General features: G+C 37.9%; 1 protein-coding gene across 1 annotated transcript in view; it reads left to right on the top strand.

Moving 5' to 3' along the window:
* Positions 1–22,780, top strand: part of GDPD4 (glycerophosphodiester phosphodiesterase domain containing 4) — a 104,166-nt gene extending 81,386 nt beyond the window's left edge. Inside the window, exons 14-17 of the mRNA XM_029957242.1 lie at positions 4,286–4,433; positions 8,395–8,477; positions 9,166–9,215; positions 22,008–22,780. Of these exons, the coding sequence (XP_029813102.1) occupies positions 4,286–4,433; positions 8,395–8,477; positions 9,166–9,215; positions 22,008–22,495 (769 nt within the window). The 3' untranslated portion in view covers positions 22,496–22,780. The remainder of the gene's footprint in view (positions 1–4,285; positions 4,434–8,394; positions 8,478–9,165; positions 9,216–22,007) is intronic.
* The last annotated feature ends 1,608 nt before the right edge of the window (positions 22,781–24,388 follow it).

The raw sequence follows: 24,388 nt of genomic DNA, 5'->3' as shown, positions 1-24,388 counted from the left end.
AATCCCAAGTAGTCTTCTAGTGTGGAGCCTGATGCCAGGGTCAAACTCATGAACGCGTGAGATCATGACCTGAACTGAGATCAAGAGTCAGACGCTCAACCAAATGGGCCACCCAGGCTCTCCAGTGTTTGTGTATATTTTATTTCCTTTTGATTTCTTTGTCAACCCATTGGTTGTTTAGTAGCATGTTGTTTAGCCTCCATGTGTTTGTGATTTTTCCAATTTGTTTTCTTGTGATAGATTTCTAGTTTCATGCTGTTGTAGTTGGAAAAGTTGCTTGATATGACTTCAGTCTTGCTAAAGTGATTGATACTTGTTTTGTGAGCTACATGTGATCTGTCCTAGAGAATATTCCCTGTTGTGATTGAAAAAACTTTCTGCGGTTTGTGGATAGAATATTCTGTATATATCTATTAGGCCTAATGTATCTTTCAAAACCAGTGTTCCTTTGTTGATTTTTTTGTCTGGGTGATCTATCCATTGATTTTAAGAGTGGTGTTAAAGTCCCCTGCTCTAATTGTGTTACTGTCAATTTCTCCCTTCATTACTGTAATATTTGTACAGGTGCTCAGGTGTTGGGTGAATAGAATCTTACAGTTGTTATATTCTCTTGTTGGATTAATTATCATCACATAGTGCCCTTCTGTGTCTCTTGTTATAGTCTTTGTTTTATTTATTTATTTTTTGCGATAACATACTTTATTTTAAAAAATTGTTTAAATTTTTTTATAATAGTTTATTATCAAATTGGTTTCCATATAACACCCAGTGCTTCTCCCCACAAGTGCCCCCACCATGACCATCACCCTGTTAAAATGTCATTATTACCCAAAGAAATTTACACATTCAATGCAATCCCCATCAAAATTGCACCAACATTCTTCTCAAAGCTAGAACAAACTATCTTAAAATTCATATGGAACCACAAAAGACCTCGAATAGCCAAAGTAATATTGAAGAAGAAAACCAAAACGGGAGGCATCAGAATCCCAGACTTTAGCCTCTACTACAAAGCTGTCATCATCAAGACAGTATGGTACTGGCACAAAAACAGACACATGGACCGATGGAATAGAATAGAGAACCCAGAACTGGACCCACAAGTAAATGGCCAATTAATCTTTGACAAAGCAGAAAAGAGTGTCCGATGGAAAAAAGACAGCCTCTTCAACAGGTGGTGTTGGGAGAGCTGGACAGCAACATGTAGAAAAATGAAATTAGACCACTTTCTGACACCATATACAAAAATAAACTGAAAATGGATAAAGGATCTGAATGTGAGACAGGAAATCATAAAAGCCCTTGAGGAAAAAGCAGGAAATAGCCTCCTAGACCTCAATCGCAGCAATTTCTTCCTAGACATCCCTAGTCTTTGTTTTAAAGTCCATTTTGTTTGATACAAATATTGCTACCCTGGCCTTTTCCTTTTCCTGCTTCCATTTGCATGGAATAAGTTTTTCCATCCTTTCACTTTCAGTCTATACGTGTCTTCAGGCCTGAACTAAGTCTCTTGTAGGCAGCGTAAGATTGGTCTGATTTTTTTCTAGCCATTCTGTGACTTTATATGTTTTGATGTAAGTGGAGCACTTAGTCCACTTACATTTAAAGTAATTATTGATATATACATACTTATTACCATTTCACATTTGTTTTATGGTTGTTTTTGTAGTTTTTCTCTGTTCCTTTTTTCTTCCCTTGTTCTCTTCCCTGTGCATTGATGGCTTTCTTTGGTGGTATGCTTGGATTCCTTTCTCTCTCCATTTTTGTGTATACATTACACAAATTTTTAATTTGTTGTTATCATTGAGTTTATATATAACATCTTCAGTGTGTAGCAGTCTACATTAACTTTATGGTCACTTAAGTTTGAACACGTTCTTTTTTTTTTTTTCAAAAATTTAAAAACATTTTTATTATTTATTTTTGAGAGACAGAGACAGATAATGAGCAGGGGAGGGACAGAGAGAGAGGGAGACATGGAATCCGAAGCAGACTCCAGGGTCTGAGCTAGCTGTCAGCACAGAGCCTGATGTGAGGCTCGAATCCACACCTGTGAGATCATGACCTGAGCCGGAGTCGGACACTCAACCAGCTGAGCCACCCAGGCACCCTAGTTTGAACACATTATAAAAGCACTAATTTTTACTTGCCCTCCCCACTTTATGCATATGATGTCATATTTTACATCTTTTTATTTTGTGTATCCCTTAATTAATTTTTATAGATATGACTAGTTTTGCCATTTTTGTGATTTAACCTCTATACTGGCTTTATAAGTGATAAATCTATGACCTTTAATCTATGGTTGCTCTTAACTATGAATTTTTTCCTTTCATAATTTTCTTCTAATTATAGCCTTTTCTTTTTACTTAAAGAATTCTCCTTAACCTTTCTTACAAGCTGCTTATAAAGCTCGTTTAGTGGGGATGAACTCCTGTAACTTTGGTGTATCTGAGAAACATTTTATCTTTCCTTTTTTATTGCTACTTTTTGCCATTTTACTAATGGAATGGTTTCAATAAATAAATTTCTAAAAATAATTGCATTTTTAACATTTTGAAGAACAGTCATACAGTTTTCCGTAGCAGCTATGCCAGCATTGTACAAGGGTTCCAATTTCTCCACATCCTGCACATCACATGTTTTCTGGTTTTTTGATGTAGCCACCTTAATGGGTTGGTATTAGTACCTCTTTGTTTTTTCAAATTATTTTTTTAATTTAAATCCAAGTACAGTGTAATAGGAGTAGAACTCAGTGACTCGTCACTTATATATAACACCCCATGTTCGTCTCAACAAGTGTCCTTAATGCCCATCACCCATTTAGCCCATCCCCCCACCCAACACCCCTCCACCAACCCTCAGTTTGTTCTCTGTATTTAAGAGTCTCTCACAGTTCCCCTCCTCTTTTTTTATCTTATTTTTCCTTCCCTTCCCCCATGATCATCTGTTTTATTTCTTGAATTCCTCATTTGTGTGAAATCATACGATATTATTTCATATGACATAAAGAATGACATCTTGCCGTATCGCAACTGCATGGATGGAACTGTAGGGTATTATTCTAAGTGAAATAAGTCAGTTAGAGAAAGGTATCATATGCTTTTACTCATATGTGGAATTTGTGAAACTTAACAGAAGACCATGGGGGAAGGCAAGGAAAAAAATAGTTACAATCAGAGAGGGAGGCAAGCCAGAAGAGATTCTTAAATACAGAGGACAAACTGACGGTTGATTTGGGGTGTTTGGGAAGGTGGGGAAAATGGGTGATGGGCACTGAAGGAAGATGACACTTGTTGGAATGAGCACTGGGTATTGTATGTAAGTGATGAATCACAGGACTCTACTCCTGAAGCCAAGAGCACACTGTATACAATGTATGTTAGCTAACTCGACAATAGATTATATTTTAAAAAATTAAAATAGTTTTTAAGCCATTTTTGTGGTGTATTTTGTAAGATATTTAAATCCCTGAAAATGACAACTTGTCTAGAATTGCTAGGTATTCCAATACTTATTTTCTTCTTTTCTCTATAAAGAATGCACAAGTATCTGCTGACATTATGTGCACTGGGAAACATTTGGTTTCATTCCCTCTACTCAGTGCTTATAAAAAACTTTTATATTATATTTGAAATTTAAATCTTCACCAAAATCATCTTCATTTCTTCATTTACCATTTATGAAGGCAGGTATTATGCTAAGTACTGGATATACAAAAATGAATAATACACAGTCTCTACTTTTAATTTGATTATAGTCAAGTAAAGAAGCCTAACCTCTCTATATGCAGATAAATATAGTAGGCCATGGTAAGTGCTGTGATGAGAGGAAGTAGAGCTGCTGTCAATTGTGTGCCGGAGGTGGTTTGTGCCAGCTAGTGGGAGCCAGTTACTAAGTAGTTACAAACTTCGCAAACCTGTTTTACTAGTGTTAGCTTGAAATGGACTATAGCAGGAAGATTTACACCATGGAAATTGGCAAGTGCTACAAATAGTGCTTTCTTTTTTTCCCCTACATTTTCTTTTTTCCCCTAAGTATATCCAATTTACTAGTACACCATTGTTGGTATAGGAGCAGGGGTAGTAAATCCAGTCCTCTACCTCACTGCAACATGAACCCATTCTGCGTAGCATGTCGTAAGTTGCCACAGGACCAGCTGTGGTTACTAGTGATTTAAGTAACCACCTCTCACAAACATGGTGGCTGTTACCCTTTCAGATGAGGAAAGTGAGATTAAGTCTAGATTAAGTCTAAATCACTGTGGGTTCTATTTGTATTCCAGAGATTATAAAGCAGCTAACATCAACATCAATTTATACATCGTCAATGAGCCTTGGCTCTATTCACTGGCCTGGTGCTCCAGGATTCACTCAGTGACCACAGACAACATTCAGATCCTGAGTCAGCTAAATCACCCTTACTTCTTCATGGTGAGCTCGTTGTCCAGATTGTTTTTCCAAGTTTGACACAGTGGGAGTCTAAGTCCCTTACCCCACACCTACATTGTCCACTGTACAGAGTCCTGGGGAGCTACTTAAAAACAGAAACTTCTGTGATATTGGAGATGAGGCATTCTCCATTCTCTCACTCAGATCCTTCTGTGATTTGCAGAGAGAAATTAATATTGTTATAATAATTGCTGTCTACTGAATCTTCACAGTGCGTTTTTCATGCAGTATGTAACTTGACCCTCTAAGTTACTCCCTTTCATTTTCCCTACGAAGAAACTGAAGTTTGCAGACATTAAGATTCTAGGACATGGTTGCATGATGCAAGATTCAAAATAAGGTCTGACTCCAGACTTTCGTTACTGGAGCCGCACCTGGCTAGAGGCAATGATAGTGACAGGGGCTGTCGGAGAAACCTGTGTGTCCTAAACAAAGTCCTTCTGAAAAGGAGAACCAGTGTCCAGCCGGCTAGCTTGATTGCTGCTCCGAGCCCTGCTTATTGCCAGAGGCTCGGGGACCCGAGTACCTGGGTTACAATCCCAGCTAAATCCTGTCGCTCACTATCTGTGGAAACAGCCCTGGCCGGCCAGTTAGCTGCTGCCCAGCTTGTTTCTCTTATCTGTGTAGCGTGTGTTGACTGAGTGGAACCCAACAGTGTACAACAGAAAACAGCTTAATTCCTCTTCATTGACTCTTCAAACTGCTCTGTGAGGTGGGCTTTTCCTGCTCCCGAATGAACTCTGACACAGGCCCCGTAACTTTTCTATTACTATTAGGTCATTTTAAAATTTTACTTCCAGTCACCAAAAAGCCTCAATTCAGAATAAAAGTGTAAGTTGAGAGTAAAAACCTAGACTTCAAGTTGCCTTAAAAGGTAAACCTTTAGGCACAGAAGCCTAATTGAGGAGCAAAAATATTTCATGTTGCCTTCTCCATACCTCCAGCCTCACTAGCCCCTGCTTAGGGTCGTGACCAGGAGAAAGGGGATCAGGGTCAAGGTCACGATCTCATAGGGCCGTAATCTGCATTGAGGCCCTCTGGTAGTAGTATAAAATTACTGACACTTTCTTGGTGGCTTGGGCAGTTTTCTGGAGATGACCCTGAAGAAAACCTTGGATGGCAGGTCGCTTGGCATAGGTGAAGACTTGCTACTTACTCACCCATCTTTGTATAATTTCCTTCATATGTGTACTGTGTATTTTTCTAGCATTTTCTTTTTTGATTACAAAGTAAACCTGTTTATTTTATGAAATTTAATCATTACAGAAATACATAAGTTAGAAAGCAACACACCCCTCCATAATTCTATCCATACCTCAGTCAGTAATGTTTCAAAGCTGTCCTTTTGTATATATTAAATGAGTTTTATTAAATAAAGCTTATTTTAATACTTGAATTGATGCTATTTGAATTGATAGTAAATTGAAAATTTAAAAGCTATAAAAGGATATAAAGTTTTTTCATTTTTTTAAAGCTTTCTCCTATGCGTGGCTTTCTTTTTTAAGGGACCCTATGCCTCTTTATTCAGGAAAATGGGGTCAGGATCCCAAGGGCTTTCCCAAGCAGCTCCCTCAAGTTAGAATATGCAGATTCAAATCTTGGCTCTACCACTTACTGTGTGAGTTTGGAAATGTTAGTTAACATGTCTGTGTGTCAGTTTGTTTATTAGTAAATTAGGGATAATGATAGTACAGCAGAAGTATTTTTATCCACCACACTCTGATCATTGGTGTATTAATTGAAAAAGTTAAAGTGGGAAATCATAAATATCTGTCTATTCACAGTCAGTTAGCCTTTACTACTTAAAAAAGAGACACCTAAAATGTAATGCCTCAAACACATATTTATTTGTCATATTCTTTATGATAGCTCAGTGGTCCTCCGGTCTGAGCCAGCGTGGTCTAGGATGAGCGCATTCATATATGTCGGGTCCTTCCCGGGATGGCTGTCCCTCTCCACGCCGTCAGTCATCCTCAAGGAGGCCAGCTGGAGCATGTTCACCTGGAGGCAGTGGGTTCCCAGCAGCATGAGAGGTCAAGCCCTAATCCACATGAAGTTTTCAGGGTTTTTTAGGTGTGATTTTTGCTAATGTTCCATTGGCCAAAGAAAATTACATGGCCAAAGTCGAGATTCAAGGTGAAATAGTGGAGAAATAGACTTCATTTCGTAATGGGGAGGAACAGCAAAATCACATTGCATACAGACCTGCATTTGGAGAGGAACATTGTAGTCATTTTAATAAACAATTTATCACATACATACCTCACACACTTTAATTTCTTGAGGTTACTTCAGCTGATTGAAGCCTGTATTCACTTGCTTATTTAAGCAGCCAAATGAACCAGGCATGATCTCTAAGTTTTGTTTCTTTAAAGCAGAAGTAGAACATAAAGTCATTGAGAGAAACGGTGTGAATGAGGGATTTACCCCAGATTTTCATAATCTTCTTACCCTAGTCTCTCACAGGTCTACTCACACCTCATTCAATTGCAGTTTATTTTTTAGTGACCTGTTCTTTTTGCATTGAGATTTTCAAAGCATTGGCTTAGTTTTCTTGAAAATGACATACTTCTTTTTCACTTAGATTACACTGCACATTTGTAACAAGTTCAACTGTTCTAAGCCATTTAGGGAGAAAGAATGACTGATTCTTTTTAAAGATTTTTTCAAGGTTTGTTTATTTTGAGAGGGAGGGAGAGAGAGGATGAGAACAAGAATGAACAAGCAGGGTAGGGGCAGAGAGGGAGAGGTAGCAGAGCTGGATGTGGGGCTCACTCCCATGAACTGTGAGATCATGACCTAAGCCAAAATCAAGAGTTGGACACTTAACCAACTGAGCCACCCAGACACCCCAAGAATGACTAGTTCTTAGTAAATGGACAGCTCAGCTGGTGGGCAATCAGTAGCAGGCCAAGCTATCAGTCACTATTTCCCAGAGGTGATTTAAGAGTTGGGTTTAGTAGAAGTTGGTTAAGAGCTTCTGCTATACCTGCTTAGTGGCTGTTGTGAGGATGAAGTGTGAAAACACCCTTCAAGTGCTTAGAATACTTCCTTAGCTCTTATGATGCCAGCTAATTGTTAGTTGTCATCATGACCATTAGTGTTGTCATGATTATTGATGTTATTATTCAGTCCACAAAAAGACCTTGGGATAAGGTTAGGAATGGCTTAAGAAAACAAATGCCAGTCCTAATGGCATCGCGTAAAATTGGAGAGGGAACAGTGGAGTTGGAAAGGGAGGATCAACTCAGGGAATTACAAAACTCACACAAGAGGCCCCAGGAGTTGGTACTCTGGGTAATGAGTGATTCAGGCAAAGAGCGTGGAGAAGGCATGTTAGCTAAATGTGTGTGTGGGGGGGGGATGGGTTATAATTTTAATATACTTACTTGAAGCATGATGATTTAGAACAAAAATTCCTAGAATCTGGCTCACAGTCCAGTTGCTTCAGCATCATCTGAGAAGCGGATGAAAATGCAGAAATTCTAGTTCCTGAGGTATGCAGTGAGACCTAGGACCCTGTATTGCTAAAAGCTGCTCAGGTATACTTGGATGTGCAGCCAGATTTGGGAAGCAGTACTATGAAACACAGAGTGGTAGAAGTTAAGAGACTTGGGCTGTAGACCTAGGTCCAGAGTAGTCTTGCTATGTGACTTCTCTGGGACGCCTCTGTCTTTGAGGGTTAAGGGAGATAAAGAGGATGAAGTGCTTTGTCCCTTGTAGAGTCCCCTGCACATGTAAGTGGTGATTGTTAATATATCAGCAGGTTCTCTGTGTGTTTGAGACCACCATATCAGTCAAAGTTCCTTCACCTGCTCTGCGCCCCACCCCCTCGGCCCCGCTCTTCCCCACGCCCTGGCAGCAGAGCACAGGACTTGGCTCATATGATCTAAAATCCTTTCCAACTGTAGTTTTTAAACTGGTTTTGTTTTCTGTTTTGCAGACACCAGGTTACTATATGTTCATGTGGCTCCTCATGGATAGTGTTTCTGCAGTTCTCATTGTTGCCATATTTTATTTTCATTGGTAAGCCTGTATTTGCTATTTTAAATGAATTTTTCCCAAGATAAAGTATAAGTGGTTCTATGGAAAGTTCAGAAAAAATATAAAAAACATACAGACTCTTCCTATAATCCCACATGGCAGGCTCTCAGGAAGACAGGGTTTATAATTTGAACCTCTCATTTCTTCTCATGCTCACACCTGACATGGGACAATATTCTAAGAATATGGACTCCCACTAAAGCCTAATCAAATCCTGTTACTACAGATTCATTGTGGACCATTTAGAAAAGGACAAGGGTTGAAGGTCATACAGAACAAGTGCCTCAACTTGTACCCTTCCATGAAACAAAGCAATTTCACAGACTGGGAAGCCTGGGTTTTAGCTGCTTCTTTCTAGGCTATAGTCTTACTATCTGTCCAAGATGACATTTGAGAATCCTTGCAAGGCAAATGCTACAGGATTGCAAGATTCAAGGTGGAAAAGGGAACATCCAGGTAGAAGAATTTTAGTTAGAGGAGTCTACAGTTGTTTGACCTCATCACGCCCATCACTCCTTCATTTGTGAGTTATCCTTTAAAGAGGAAATTGTAAACCCTGTACTTAAGTGAGAATTTGACTGAATAATGCTTCTTTTCTGGCCATTGCCTTGGATTATTGTCTTTTTGGGAAGAGGCATGTGAGGCTCATGGGTGGTCTCTTTTCTTCCAGGTGGAGAGAGCACAAAAAAGAAATGTTCAATAATATCAACATTCACAAAGGTAAAGTCAGAGGCCTGGTCTTCACCTATCTCTTCATCCTTACCCATTATTCTTAACTCCAGGATATGGGGCCTGCTTTTCATGTTTCTGACAAGAGTGGAGAGAGTCTGAGCAAAGTGGGAGGTGGGGGCCAGGGCAAGTCGGGAAATGTAGGCTGGAAAGACCTTGACATCAGGCTTCATTTTGGACTTTATCCTTTGGCAGTGAGACCTCTTGGAAGATTTTGAGCATGGGTGTTTATTAGTTCACTTGTTCATATATTAACTCATCACACAGTATTGAGTACCCGCTTTGTGTGAGGCATTCTGAGAAGGGCTGAAGATAACTGAAAGCTGTCTGTGGAGGTGACCCAAGAGAGAGGAGGGCTGACCCCCAAAGAACAATGAGGAAGGAGGCAAAAGTAGATTAGTCGACACCATTGGGCCAGGCACCAAGGTCCACCTACCAGAGTAGCTGCCTTGCCAGTGAGAGCTGAATGTGCTTTCTGGGGCTTCAGTTGTGGGTGATGTATGTCGGAGGGTGGAGGGAGAAAACTGCAGATATCCTGAAAAACTAGACTAGAGTCTAGGCTCTGCATATAAACAATCAAGGGATGGCAAATGAGCTTCGAACAAGGGAGCAGTATGCTTAGATTTCTGTGTATCAGAATAACTCAGGGAACAAGGAAGTGAGATTGGCCCAGTAAGGGGAAGGGAATCTAGATTTTATTTTTTAGGAGGTTGTGGGGATAATAACACAGTGAGTAACTGGTTGGGAAGCCAGTGCAGTGTCAGAGGAAAAGCCCATTGGAGTCAAAGGACTATGCAATACATGATACAGTTTTCTTCCATAGTCCTGGAGCCTTAGATAAAGTTGGTACAGTCACAGAATCATGAATTAATTTGATTTCTTGTGGATAGTGGTGAAGATCTTGAGGTGCCATGTACCAGCTGGCAGAGGGTTGAACTGATAGAATACTTAAGAGTTGAAGGAATGGATCCATAGGGACCATGAAAAACTAAGTTCAGAAATCTGAATAAATTAAGTAGAGGACAGTCATCTTTAATACTGTGAAACTGAAGGAGCAAACTAAATTCACTCACATCTCTCAGATCTCAGAAAGATCTCAAGTAACTCTTGAGTTATATGGATTTTAAGGTTACTCTCCTGGCTGTTAAGAAATCTGAAGGCTTTATTCTAGCTACCTTATGATTTTTAGTAGTTGTATTAGTAAACTAGGACTGCTATAACCGAATACCACAATTTGGATGGCTTATACAACAGAAATTTATATTCTCAGTTCTAGAGTCTAAAATTCCAAGATCAATGTGTCAGCATGTTTGGTGTCTTCTGAGGCCTCTCTTATTGGCTTGTAGGTGGCCATCTTCCTGCTGTATCTGGTATAGCCTTTCCTCTGTGCACACATACATATACACCCAGTGCCTCTCCATGTGTTCATATTTTCTTTTCTCCAATAAGGTTAGATTAGGCCTCATTTTAATCACTTCTTTAAAGGCCCTGTTTCCAAGTATAGTCCAATTCTGAGGTATTGGGAGTTGGAGTTTCCACATGTGAACTTGAGGATCCCAAGATGTAGCCTGTAATGGTAATAGAGCCAAGAATTGGAAACAAAACAAAACATAGAAATGATGATGAACATATGGATGGGAGAGAAAATTTTGAAGGAAAATTCAAAGAATGTATAAATACGGATAAAGGAAAAAGTACTTCATTAACTTGACCCCAGCTACCTACCATGTTGAAATGATAATAAGAAAATAAGCTGAATAGAACATAAATTAAGAAGTTTTTTTAAAAATAGTTTATTGTCAAATTGGTTTCCATACAACACCCAGTGCTCTTCCCCACAAGTGCCCTCCTCCATCACCACCACCTCTTTTCCCCCCTCCCCTTTCCCCTTCAACCCTCGGTTCGTTTTCAGTATTTAATAATCTCTCAAGTTTTGCATCCCTCTCTCTCCCCAACTCTCTTTCCCTCTTCCCCTACCCCTGGTCCTCCATTAGGTTTCTCCTGTTCTCCTGTTAGACCTATGAGTGCAAACATACGGTATCTGTCCTTCTCTGCCTGACTTATTTTGCTTAGCATGACACCCTTGAGGTCCATCCACATTGCTACAAATGGCCATATTTCATTCTTTCTCATTGCCATGTAGTACTCCATTGTGTATATGTATGTATGTATATATATATATACCACATCTTCTTGATCCATTCATCAGGTGATGGACATTTAGGCTCTTTCCATGTTTTGGCTATTGTTGACAGTGCTGTTATGAACATTGGGGTACATGTGCTCCTATGCATGAACAAGGAAGCTTTTTTTTAAAAAGAGTTTTTAGTTGTCTTTTCAGAAACCAGTTTTGCCTGATCTAAGCAGAAAGAAAATGTGTTGAAAGGCTTTTTGAGTGCCTCTAAGAGACACCTAGAAGGTACAGGACCAAGTTTAGAATCGGGGACGGAACAGGGAAGAATGAAGCTAAAATCACATCCAGATCCATTGGGGCTGAAGAGAATAGAACCTCAGACACTAAGTACAGTGTCACATCTTGCATTACAATAACCTCCAGGATGGCATGTACTGCTGCCACCATAAGGCATTCATCTTTCTAGCTGGAGGATGTATTTTCAACACTGTAAAGAAGTCATTCCTTTGTCTTCTGCCTCATATAGTTTCTTATGAAAGGTTTTGCAGGAAAAAAAAAGTCTTCCATTTTATCTTTGTTCCTCTACTTGTAATATGTCCTGTTTCTCTAGCTGCTTTTTAAAATTGTTCCCTTTTTAGTGGTTTTTCAATATTTTGATTATGGTTTATTTTGGTGGGTGTCTATGAGTTTGTGTTTGTTTATCCTGGTTGGTGTTTGCTGAGCTTTTAGTCCGTATAATTTTCAACAAATTGGATAAATTTTCAGTCTCTGGTTTTTCAAATATTTTCTTGCTCCTACCCCCTTCTGAGATTCCAATTACACAGATATGAGAAAGATTAATATTATCTCATTGGTTGCTGAGACTCTGTTTATTGTTATTTTTAGTCTATTTAATTTCTCTGCTTCCTCTTGAGTAGATTCTATTTCTGTATGTATTAGTTTTTTATTGCTGTGTAACAAGTTGATGTAAACCTTTTACTTCATTTAAGTAGAGGATTAGTAGGGTCTTCCACTTAAGAGTTTCACCAGGTTAAAATCAAGGTGTCAGCCTAGACTGTAATCTCATCTGAAACTACTTGTTGGAAGAATTTAATTCCTTACTGAAATGTAGGCCATAGAAGAGAAGTTGTTGCTGTTTCCTTGATCACTGTTGGCAGGGTTTGCTCTGAGCTCCTAGAGTCTACCTTCAGGTCCCAGCCATATGGCCTGCTCACCACATGGCAGCTTACTTACTCAAAACCAGTAGGAGAATATCTTGTAACAGATAGATTCAGGAAGAAGAGACCAAAGGAAGTAAAACAACAGACAAAACAAACAGAAAACCTGATATTCATATCCAACCATTTATTAATTATGTCAAATATAAAAGGAGCAAGTACTCAAATCAAAGTAGAGATTGTCAGACTGGATAGAAAAAAGCAGGACCTAACCATACATTGTCTATGAAAGAAATATTTAAATAGAAAGACAACAAAAGAATAAAAGTGAAAGGATTGGAAGATATGGCATGAAAAAACAATAAGCCATTAAGATATAATATCTTAAAAAATAGACTTCAAAACATGCAGCATTACTGGAAACAAAGATTTCATAATTTTGTCAGTATATCAAGAAGGCATTATAATTAGAGCTCTGTATAAACTTAACACATGAAACAAAAACTGAGACAAATAATGTTTGCTCATTTTAACATTCCTCTTTCAGTCCCTGCAAGAACAATGAAACACAAAAAATAAAATCAGAAAGGCTGTTGAAGTCTGAACAATACTTTCAGCCACCTGGACCTAACTGACACAAAACATACACAACTGCAGACTATATAATATTTTGAAATGTATGTGGCATATTGCCAAAGTAGGCCATATGACAAGAAATAAAATAAGTCTCAAATAAATTTAAGAAGACTGAAATCTTAAAGTGTGCTCTGTGACCACAACAAAACTAAATTAGAAATGAACCTTAATAAAATACCTTGATAAGTCTCTAAATGTTGAAAATTAATGTATTTCTAAATATCCAGTTGATTTATCAAGGGATAAATCACAAGAGAAATTAGAAAATATTTTAAACTAAAGGATAATGCATATACAACAATGAAATTTGTGGGGTAAAGCTAAGGCAGGACTTTGAAGTTTGTAACCTTAAATTTTAGAAGGAAGAAAGGCTTAATATTGATGAGCTTTCTACCTCAAGAATTTAGAAAAAGAAGAATACATTTATCCCCAAGTAAAATGAAGGAAATAATAAAGATAGCAGAAATCAATAAAATAGAAGATATGCACAAAATAGAGAAAATAAAAAAGTAAAAAGTTAATTTTTTGAAAAGATTAATAAAATTGATAAATCCTTAGCAAGATGAGAGAAGGAGGGAAAAGAAGAGAGAGAGATTGATTGCTGATATGATGAGTGAAAAAATGGATTATCTGTCCATATCCTAGACATAAAAAGGAAAATTAGGAACATTTTTATGCCCTTAAAATTTACAACTCAAGAAAATTGGAGAAATCCCTTGAAATATATAGCTTACCAGAACTAAAAGAAGAAGAAACAGCAATTTTTAATTACTCACTATCAGAATCAACTGCATATCCCAAAAACCTCACCAAAAAGAAAAGTCCAGGTCCAGAGAACTTTCACTGGTTAATCAAATATTAAGTAATCTTAATTTTATACCAATTCAGAAAAACAGAAGAGAAAGGAACACTACCCAGCAGATTTTTTGAGGCCATCAATACCCTAATATAAAACTTGAGAAAGATATTACAATAACTAAATTTATATACCAATATCATTATGAACTTAGACCTAAAAATCCTGAGCAAAATATTAGCAAGTTGAATCCATCATATAGGAAAAGGATAATACATCATGAGTAAGTAGGGTTTATCCCAGTTGTACAGGATAGATATCTCATTTGAAAATTAATATAATCCACTGAATTAATAAAGTAGAAATAGTATATTTGACAAAAGTCAGCACCCATTTGTGATTTAAAAAAAGCTATGGGAAAATTAGTAGAATTAAACTTCCTCAATCTAATAAAAAGAAACATTTACAAAAAACCTATAGCCAATATCATTTTTAATGGTGAAACAATGAAAGTTTTCCCTCTAAAATCAGAAATAATGCAAGGATATCTGCTCTCACCACTTCTGGTCAGCATTGTAGAAATCCTAGCCAGTTTAGCAAGATAAATAACAGGCATAAAGGAAGAAATTAAAAAAAAAACCCAGAAACCTCATTTGCAGATTAATTACATTAAAAAATTTTAGACTTCCCAGGACAATGGAGTAGGAGGACCCTAAAGTCACCTTGTTCCATGGATACAACTAGTTAGCACTCATGTCACTGTAAATAATGCAGAAAATATTTCAAAGACTGCCAGAACAAACTCCACAACTAAATTTAGAGAAGAGGCCACATTAAAGAAGGTAAGAAAGGCAAAGACATGGTGCAATTTACATGGGTTTGACCACCAAAAGGAGGGAGCTATGGGTGTGGAGAGGGGAGAAAAAACAGACTACTACACCCAGAAGCCTGGAAAGGGAAGATGAATCCCCATAATATTTGGTGTTGAAGACCAGAGGGCTGGACTTCATGAGTTCTTATAACCAGTGAGACTTAAAGCCTGGGACTTTAAAAATCAGCAGGCTTGACTCTAGGAGAGCCAGGAGGACAATAGGAAGCTGAGTTCCCACCCTTAGAGGGACACAGCCCACAGAGATACAGCATAGAAGCAGCAGTTTGAAAAACACCTGGGTCATGGAGGAGAGAATGTTATTTACTAATCTCAGAGTTCACTAAGGGACTTCTCCAGGAACAAAGGATCTGGCAAGCATTATCTCCCTCCCTTGCCCCCACCTAGCATGAACTCATGGCCACCTTTACGACCAATTTGGCACCAGCATTCACTACCTATCTTCTACTGTGCCCCATACCCTCAAGCCAGGGTTGCCTCAGTCCTGATGTTGTGGTTCCCCTCCCCCAGAAGACCAGCACAAACCTTGCCAACATATCTCCCAACTGTACACTTAGTAGGGCCTACATCCACTGGAGGCTGGTGATCTCCCATAGGTGACTGGCACACCTTGTTAAAACTGTGCATCCAGCCCACATATGCTTTGTGGAGCGGCCCTAGCTGGGTTCTATTTATGTGATGGCTATGCTTCCCCTGTGGAAGAGGACCAGCGCCACCTTGTTAAATTGTGTACCCCACCCACTACTGTAAAGACCAAGAGACATAGCTGACTTTACTAACAGAAGAATAGACACAACTAGAAAATAAATTATATTTTTTAAAAAGATTAAAGACAAAAAAAAGAAAAAGAAAAATGGACACAGAGAGTTAGACAAAATGAGGCTGAGGGAAATGTTTTAAATAAAAGAGTAGGACAAAATCACAGCAAAAGACCTAAGGTAAATGGAGATAAGTAATATACCTGATAGAGAATTTAAAGCAATGATCATAAAGATACTCAATAGACTTGAGAAAAGAGTGGAGGACATCAGTAAGACCCCTAACAAAGAGATTTAAAAAAGAACCAATCAGAGATAACACAATAATTGAAATTAAAAATAAACTGTGGGTCACCTGGGTGGCTCAGTCAGTTAAGCATCTGACTTTGGCTCAAGTCATGATCTCACAGTTTGTGGGTTCGAGCCCCACGTTAGACTCTGTGCTGACAGCTTGGACTCTGGAGCCTGCTTCAGATTCTGTATCTCCCTCTCTCTGCACCTCCCCTGCTCAGCTCTGTCTCTTTCAAAGATAAACATTAAAAAAAATAAATGATGAAATATATAGTAGTCTAGAAGCAGCAGCAGAATAGATCAGTGACCTAGATGATAGAGTAGTAGAAAGTAATCAAGCTGAACAGATAAGAGAAAAATATTATGCCAAATGAGAATAGACTTAGGAAGTCAGTGACTCCATCAAGCGTAATAACATTTGTATTGTAGGGATCTCAAAGAAGAGAAAAAGGAGCAGAAAATTTATTTGGAGAAATAATAGCTGAAAACTTTCTGAATTCGGGGAAGAAAACTCAGATCCAGAAGGTACAGAGATCTTCCAACAAAAATAAACCCAAGGAGGTCCACAAGACACATAGTAATTAACAATGGCAAAAAGCAGTGACAAAGAATTTTAAAAGCAAGAGAAAACAGCTACATAGAAGGGAAACCCCTTAAAGCTGTCAATGGGTTTTTCACCAGAAACTCTGCAGGTCAGAAGGGAATGGTATAACACATTTAAAGTGCTGAAAGGGAAAAATCTGCCGCCAAGAATACTGTATCCAGCAAAGCTGTCATTCAAAATAGAAGAGATAGTGAATTTCACAGACACAAAAGTTAAAGGAGTTTACAACCACTAAACCAGCCATACAAGAACTGTTAAAGGGAACTCTTTGAATGGAAAGGCAAGACCATTAGTAAAAGTTAATAGAAAACACAAAAACAATAAAAATAAGTATTTCTATAAAAGTCAGGGGACTCACAAAATGAAATGATGTGAAGTATTATACCATATAACTGAAACAGGGAGGAGAGGAGTAAAGAATGGGTCAAACTTAAGTGACCATGAACTTAAGCAGAAGATATTATGTACACTTCTAATGGGAACAACAAATGAAAAACAAGTAATAGGCAAAAAATTAAAAGAAAGGAGTCCAGGTATATCACTAAATAAAGCCAACTATGGTAAGAGAAGAGGGCAAGTGAAGAATCAGAGAAGACTCACAACAACATACAACAAATAACAAAATGGCAATAATCTATCCCTATCAATAATTATGTTGAATGTAAATGGACTGAATGCTCCAAACAAAAGACATAGTTTAATGGAATGGATAGAGTAAGAAAGGCCTATCTATATACTGACTACAAGAGATTCGCTTCAGACCTAAAGACACGCGTAGATTGAAAGTTAGGAGATGGACATATGTAGAATTTGAGAAACTCAACAGAAGAACATGGGGAAAGGAAGGAAAAATAAAATTGAAAGAAGAAACAGGAAGGCAAACCATAAGAGACTCTTAAAAAAAGAGAGCAAACAGGATTGCTGGAAAGTGTTGCTGGAGGGGGTAGGTTAAATGGGTGATGGACATTAAGGAGGGCACTTTCAAGATGAACATTGGATATCATATGGAAGAGATGAAGCACTGGGTTCTACTCCCGAAGCCAGGGCTACATTCCATGCCACTCTTCTTTTCTGACCACAACATGATGAAACTAGAAAGCAACCACAAGGAAAAAAAATCTGGAAAGAATACAAATAGATGGAGGTTCAATAATATGCTAATAAATAAATCAAGCAATAATTCAAAGAGGAAATAAAAAAATACATGGAGACAAATGAAAATAAAAACATAATAATCCAAAATCTTTGGGATGCAGCAAAAGTGGTTCTAAGAGGTTTAGAGCAATACAAGCCTACTACCTTAAGAAGAAAAATCCCCAACAGACAACCTAACCTTACACCTAAAGGAGCTAGAAGAACAACAACTAACAATAAACAAACAACAAACAAAACCCAAAACCAGCAGAGAGAAGGAAATAATGAAGATTACACAGTAATAAATGGTATAGAAACTGAAAAAACCTGTAGAACATATCAATGAAGCCAGGAGCAGTTTCTTTGAAAAGATCAACAAAATTGACAAGCCTCTAGTCAGACTCATTTAAAAAAGGGAGAGAGAGAGAGAGAGAGAGAGAGAGAGAGAGAGAGAGAAAGAGGACTCAAAATCATAAATGAAATAAATAACCAACACCACAGAAATATAAATGATTGTAAGAGAATATTATAAGAAATATATTAAAAAAAACTGGACAACCTAGAAGAAAAGGATAAATTCTTAGAAACATATAACCCATCACAACCAAAGCAAGAAGAAATGGAAATTTTGAACAGACCAGTTACCAGCAATGAAATTGAATAAGTAATTTTAAAAACTCCCAGCAAACAAAAGTCCAGAACCAGATGACTATACAGGTGAATTCTACCAAACATTTAAAGAAGACGTAACACCTAATCTTCTCAGACTATTCCAGAAAATTTAAGAGAAAGGAAATTTTCCAAATTCATTCTATGAATCCAGCATTACCCTGATACCAAAACCAGATAAACACACACATGCATGCACACACACACCCCAAAACAACAACAACAAAACTAAAAAAGAAAACTACAGGCCAATATATCCCTGATAAGCACAGATGTAAAAACCTCAACAAAGTAGTAGCAAACTGAATCCAACAATATATTTTTTAAAATCATTCACCACAACCAAGTAGGATTTATTTCTGAGTTGCAAGGGTAGTTCAGTATTCGCAAGTCAATCCGTGTGATACATCACATCACAAAGAGGATGACAACCATCTGATCCTTTCAATAGATGCAGAAAAAGGATGTGACAAAGTACAACAGCCATTCATGTAAAAAAAAACAAACCCAACGAAGTAGGTTTAGAGAGAATATACCTGAACATAATAAAGGCCACAGCTTTTGTGGAGAACCCACAGCTAACATCATCCTTAATGGGGAAAAACTGAGAGCTTTTCTCCCTAAGGTGAAGAACAAGTTAAGTATGTCTATTGTCACCACTTTATTGTCAACAATGTACTGGAAGTCCTAGCCATAGAAATAAGACTGCAAAAAGAAATAAAGGCATCTAAATCAGTAAGGTAAAGTAAAACTTTTACTATTTTCAGATGACATAATACTATATAGAGAAAACCCAAAAACTCCACCAAAAAGCTGTTAGAACTGATAAACGAATTCAGTAAAGTCACAGGGTACAAAATCAGTGTTGCATTCTGCACGATGAAGCAGTAGGAAAAGAAATTAGGAAAACAATCCCATTTGTAACTGTACCAAAAATAATAAGATATCTAGGAATAAGCCTAACCAAAGAGGTGAAAAGGCCTGTACTCTGAAGACTATAACACTGATGAAAGAAATTGAAGATGACACAAAGTAATGGAAAGAAGTTCCATGCTCATGGATTGCAAGACAAATAGAGTTAAAATGTCTATACTATCCAAAGCAATCTATACATTTAATGCAGTACCTATCAAAATACCAACATTTTTAACAGAACTAGAATAGGCAATTCTAGAATTTGTATGCAACCGCAAAACACTGCAAATAGCCAAAGCAATTGTGAAAAGCAGAGCTGGAGGCATAACAATTCCACACTTCAAATTCTATTTCAAAGCTGTAGTAATAAAAAAAAAGTATGGTGCTGGCACCCAAAAAGAAGGCACATAGATCAACATAACAGAAGAGAAAATCCAGAAATAAGCCCACAACTGTATGGTCAATTAATCTTTGACAAAGAAGGAAAGAATATGCAATGAGAAAAAGACAGTCTCTTCAACAAATAGTGCTGGGAAAACTGGACAGAAAAATGCAAAAGAATGAAACTGGGGTACTTTCTTACACCATACACAAAAATGAACTCAAAATGGATTAAGGACCTAAATGTGAGACCTGAAACCATAAAAATCCTACAAGAGAGCACAGGCAGTAATTTCTCTGACATCAGGCATAGCAACATCTTTCTGGATATGTCCCCTGAAGCATGGGAAACAGAAGGAAAAATAAAAAGCTTCTGTACTGCAAAGGAAACAACTAACAAAACCTAAAGATAACCTACTGAATGGGAAAAGATATTTGTAAATGACATATTGAGTAGAGGGTTAGTACCCAAAGCATGTAAAGAACTTATATAACTCAACATCCCCCCAAAAATAAATAATCCAGTTTAAGAATTGGCAGAAGACATGAATAAACATTTCTCCAAAGAAGACATCCAGATGGCAAACAGACACATGAAAAGATGCTCAACATTACTCATCATAAGGGAAATGCAAATCAAAACCACAATGAGATATCACCTCACACCTTGTCAGAATAGCTAAAATCAAGACACAAGAAACAGCAGGTGTTGGCAAGGATGTGGAGAGAGAGGAACTCTCACGCACTGTTGGTGAGAATGCAGACTGGCATAGCCACTGTGGAACACAGTATGGAGGTTCCTCAAAAGAGTAAAAATAGAACTACCCTATGATCCAATAACTGGCATACTGGGTATTTACCCAAAGAACACAAAACCACTAATTTGAAGGGACACATTCATCCCAATGTTTATCGCAGCATTATTTACAATAGCCAAGTGATAGAAGCAACCCAGGTGTCCATCAATAGATAAATGGATAAGAATATGGTTTATATATGTACAATAGAGTAACATTCAGCCATAAAATGAAATCGCCATTTGTAACAACACAGATGGATCTAGAGAGTATAATGCTAAGTGAAGTAAGTCAGTCAGAGAAAGACAAATATCATATGGTTTGAGTCGTGTGTGGAATTTAAGAAGCAAAATGAACAAAGTGGGGGGTGGGAAGAGACACTTAACACTAGGTAACAAACAGATGGTTACCAGAGGGGAGGAGGGTGGGAGGGTGGGTGAAATAGGTGAAGGGGAATAAAAGTACATTTATCTTGATGAGTATTGAGTAATATATGGAATTGCTAAATCACTATATTGTATATAGCACTGTTAACTACACTGGAATTAAAAATATAAAAAATCTGAGATATCAACAAACAAACCTACTGGAACTAATAAGTAAGCTAAACAGTGTCTCAAGATACAAGGTCAACATACAGAAAAATCAATTGTATATTTATATATTAGCAATAAATAGAAACTTGAGAAAAAATTAAATAGCATCATTTACAATACCAAAAGAACAAAGTAGGAATAAATTTAAGGAAAACACTGCAAGCTCTCACAAAGATCTGGTTGGTCACTGAAAGCTACCAAAGTTTACTGAGAGAAGAGACAAATAAATGGACCAATATGCCACATTTACGAATTAAAAAAACCCAATATCACAGATATTAGTTGTCTTGGAATTGACCTACAAATTCAATTAAAGTGTAGTTAGAATCCCTTTCCTCCTGGAAAGCTGTCAGAAAATGAAGCTCATGTGTGTAGCCGTTTCTTCAAGATTGACATTCTCAGGGTAAAAACAACTGAGATCTGGACTGACTTCTTTGTATCTTCTAGAATTTGGCCCCACAGTTCCTCACTGTATTGTGAAATCTTTGATGATTTTAAGGTGTTTTCTTGGGTTAATTGTTAATCCAGTTTTTAATTTGTCTTTGGTAAGATTTAATTTCCTAGCTTCATTACTAGAAATAGTCTCCACTGTTTATTTTTCTATTATTTTTTGAGCACTTATTGTGTGACAGACACTGCTGAGCACTGCGTTATGTAGTGGCAAGCAAAACAAAGTGTCTGCCTTTAAAAAGCTCCCATCCTAATTGAGGATGTATTCAATTGTCTGTTCAAATTGATTTGGTTGTGACTGCATAAACTTTAACAGATGTGACTTTCTACCTTCTCAGGGCTTGATGGTGACCTAAAATCTCATAGACTCTTAAACTCCAGTGCCATGCTGAATTGGAAGACCATAATAAGATCTGCACAAAGTTTGGGGAAGGGGAAACTGGGGGGGGGCGGGGAGAACCTGAGATGGTACAGGAGGAACTAACATTTTAAAGATGATATAATTTTATGACATGACCAGCAAAGATTGGAGAAGTGACATTTGAGGAATTTGTGTTTTTGTTGTTTCTGTCTCAGATCCTCAGAATATAAACCTCCAACAGAATGAACATGGGAGTCAAGACTCTACGAATTTACCCATAAAGTCTTCCTTCCGAGTTATGGAAAGTCCTTGGACTGTATCAACCCTCTACCCAGCTTCAACCAAGAGCACAAAGAAACACCCAGGCTCTCACCATATTTTAGTAGTCCCCAAGAAGAAATCCAGTGAACTGGAGCAAGTCAAGGAAACCATCAAACCACTGATGCCTAGCAAATATGTTAGACAACCAGCACCTACCGAGAAGACATTTGAACCTACCTGGAATGCTACCAGAGAGGCTCCCTTTGAAACTGCATTGCCTTTTCTAGTGGTGAATAAACCAACAATTTCTTCCTTAGAGATCACTCAATCTGAAACAGAATCTGAAAAGACCTCTACCCTTGTATCCTCCCAAGAATCCTTTTTAATATTTTCTACCACATCCAGCACATTTTCCTCTGAGCTGTCCTCACAGAAGAAATAGCCACATCTTGCCTTAGTCTTCCTTTTCATCTCTGTTTCTAAGACTGGTGATAGTGGGAAGTGGTCAAGAAAGGAGTGCAGAAGGGCCATTGAGGCTCTCAGGAGAACCATTTTGGTCTAGTGCTTCCCATAAAGAACGCATCTCTAGGGGATGGACAGGGGAAAAACTGGAAGCTGGAGTTCGTGTTCTCTGATGTTACAGGGTTTCTTATCCTAACCCTTCATAGTACTTCCTGCTAAAGGCTTTGTGCACATCAGTATGGGAATAAAGGCAACCTTTCAGGAACCCGGAAGGTTAATGGTGTATTCTTTGGACCCCTCTGTGATCACTCAGGCTGACAGAGACTAGGGGATGAGTGCAAAAGTGATGCCATCCTGAGTCTGAGAATGAGAAGTGGCATAGGTACGGACATGAGAAAGATCATCTTACATGCACATTCTGTGATCTAGTGTACAGTAAGAAAGATACTTCCTAATAGCTTGTGGATGGGTGACTCCCTAGTGGGATGATGGGCATAATTCCATGCCCACCCAGTGGCCCTAGACCTTGAGTGAAAATCAGAGCCATGCAGGTGTTTGGGACCTATCAATCTGGAGGATCCCCAAAAAGGAAGAAATGCCTGGTATCTACTAAGTGAAAGAAGCAGTGCAATGAGATAAAAATGGAATATTTTCTTTTTTTAATATAGTTTATTATCAAATTGGTTTCCATACAACACCCAGTGCTCTTCCCCACAAGTGCCCTCCTCCATCACCACCACCTCTTTTCCCCCCTCCCCCTTCCCCTTCAACCCTCAGTTCATTTTCAGCATTCAATAGTCTCTCAAGTTTTGCGTCCCTCTCTCTCCCCAACTCTCTTTCCCTTTTCCCCTCCCCCTGGTCCTCCATTAGGTTTCTCCTGTATTCCCTTTTTTTTTTCATAATATTTTATTGTCAAATTGTTTTCCATACAATACCCAGGGCTCTTCCCCTTAAGTGCCCTCCACCATCACCGCCATTCCTGTTAGACCTATGAGTGCAAACATATGGTATCTGTCCTTCTCTGCCTGACTTATTTCGCTTAGCATGACACCCTCAAGGTCCATCCACTTTCCTACAAATGGCCATATGTCATTCCCTCTCATTGCCATGTAGTACTTCATTGTGTATATATACCACATCTTCTTGATCCACTCATCAGGTGATGGACATTTAGGCTTTTAAAAAATGGAATATTTTCAAATGCTTAATCAAACCTAGGCATAAGTTCTAGAACTTTAGCTTCTTGACTGACACTAAGAATGGGATGTTGCTACTTCCCTCAAAAAAATCAATCTAGTGAATGAGTCAGGATAAATAGAACTACAATAATACACAAATATAGCTATTTATAAATATAAATGTTCAAATAATTCTTCAAAGTAATAGTGAAAGAAATATCACCAGGCATGATAGACAACATTAGTGTAACAAAACGTTAACACCAATCTTAAATTCTTTTTCATTTGTCCTTTTAAAAAACCTTGTGGCAAAATGTATCATTGTAACTGCTTTTAAGTGTACAGCTCAGTGGCATTAAGTACATTCACATTGTGCAATCATCACTTCCACCCCTCTCCAGAACTTTTTCATTTCTAAAAACAGAAACTCTGGATGGATACTTAAATGTAAAACCTCAAACCGTAAAGTTGCCAGAAGAAAACAGGGGAAAACCTTTTTGACATTGACCTGAGGTATAAGTTTTTGGACATGACAAAGAACTGCAGGCAGCAAAAGCAGGAAGTAAACAAGTGGGATTGCATCAAACTAAAAAGCTTCTGCCTGGCAAGGGAACAGTGAAAAGGCGACCTACAGAATGGGAGAAAATAGTCACAACCATGTATCTAATAAAAGGGTTGATATCCAAAATATATAA

Source organism: Suricata suricatta, chromosome 11 (assembly GCF_006229205.1).
Source record: "Suricata suricatta isolate VVHF042 chromosome 11, meerkat_22Aug2017_6uvM2_HiC, whole genome shotgun sequence".
Classification (NCBI taxonomy): Eukaryota; Metazoa; Chordata; class Mammalia; order Carnivora; family Herpestidae; genus Suricata; species Suricata suricatta.
The sequence above is the reverse complement of the archived record's forward strand: the minus strand, read 5'-3'. Positions and strand labels throughout refer to the sequence as shown.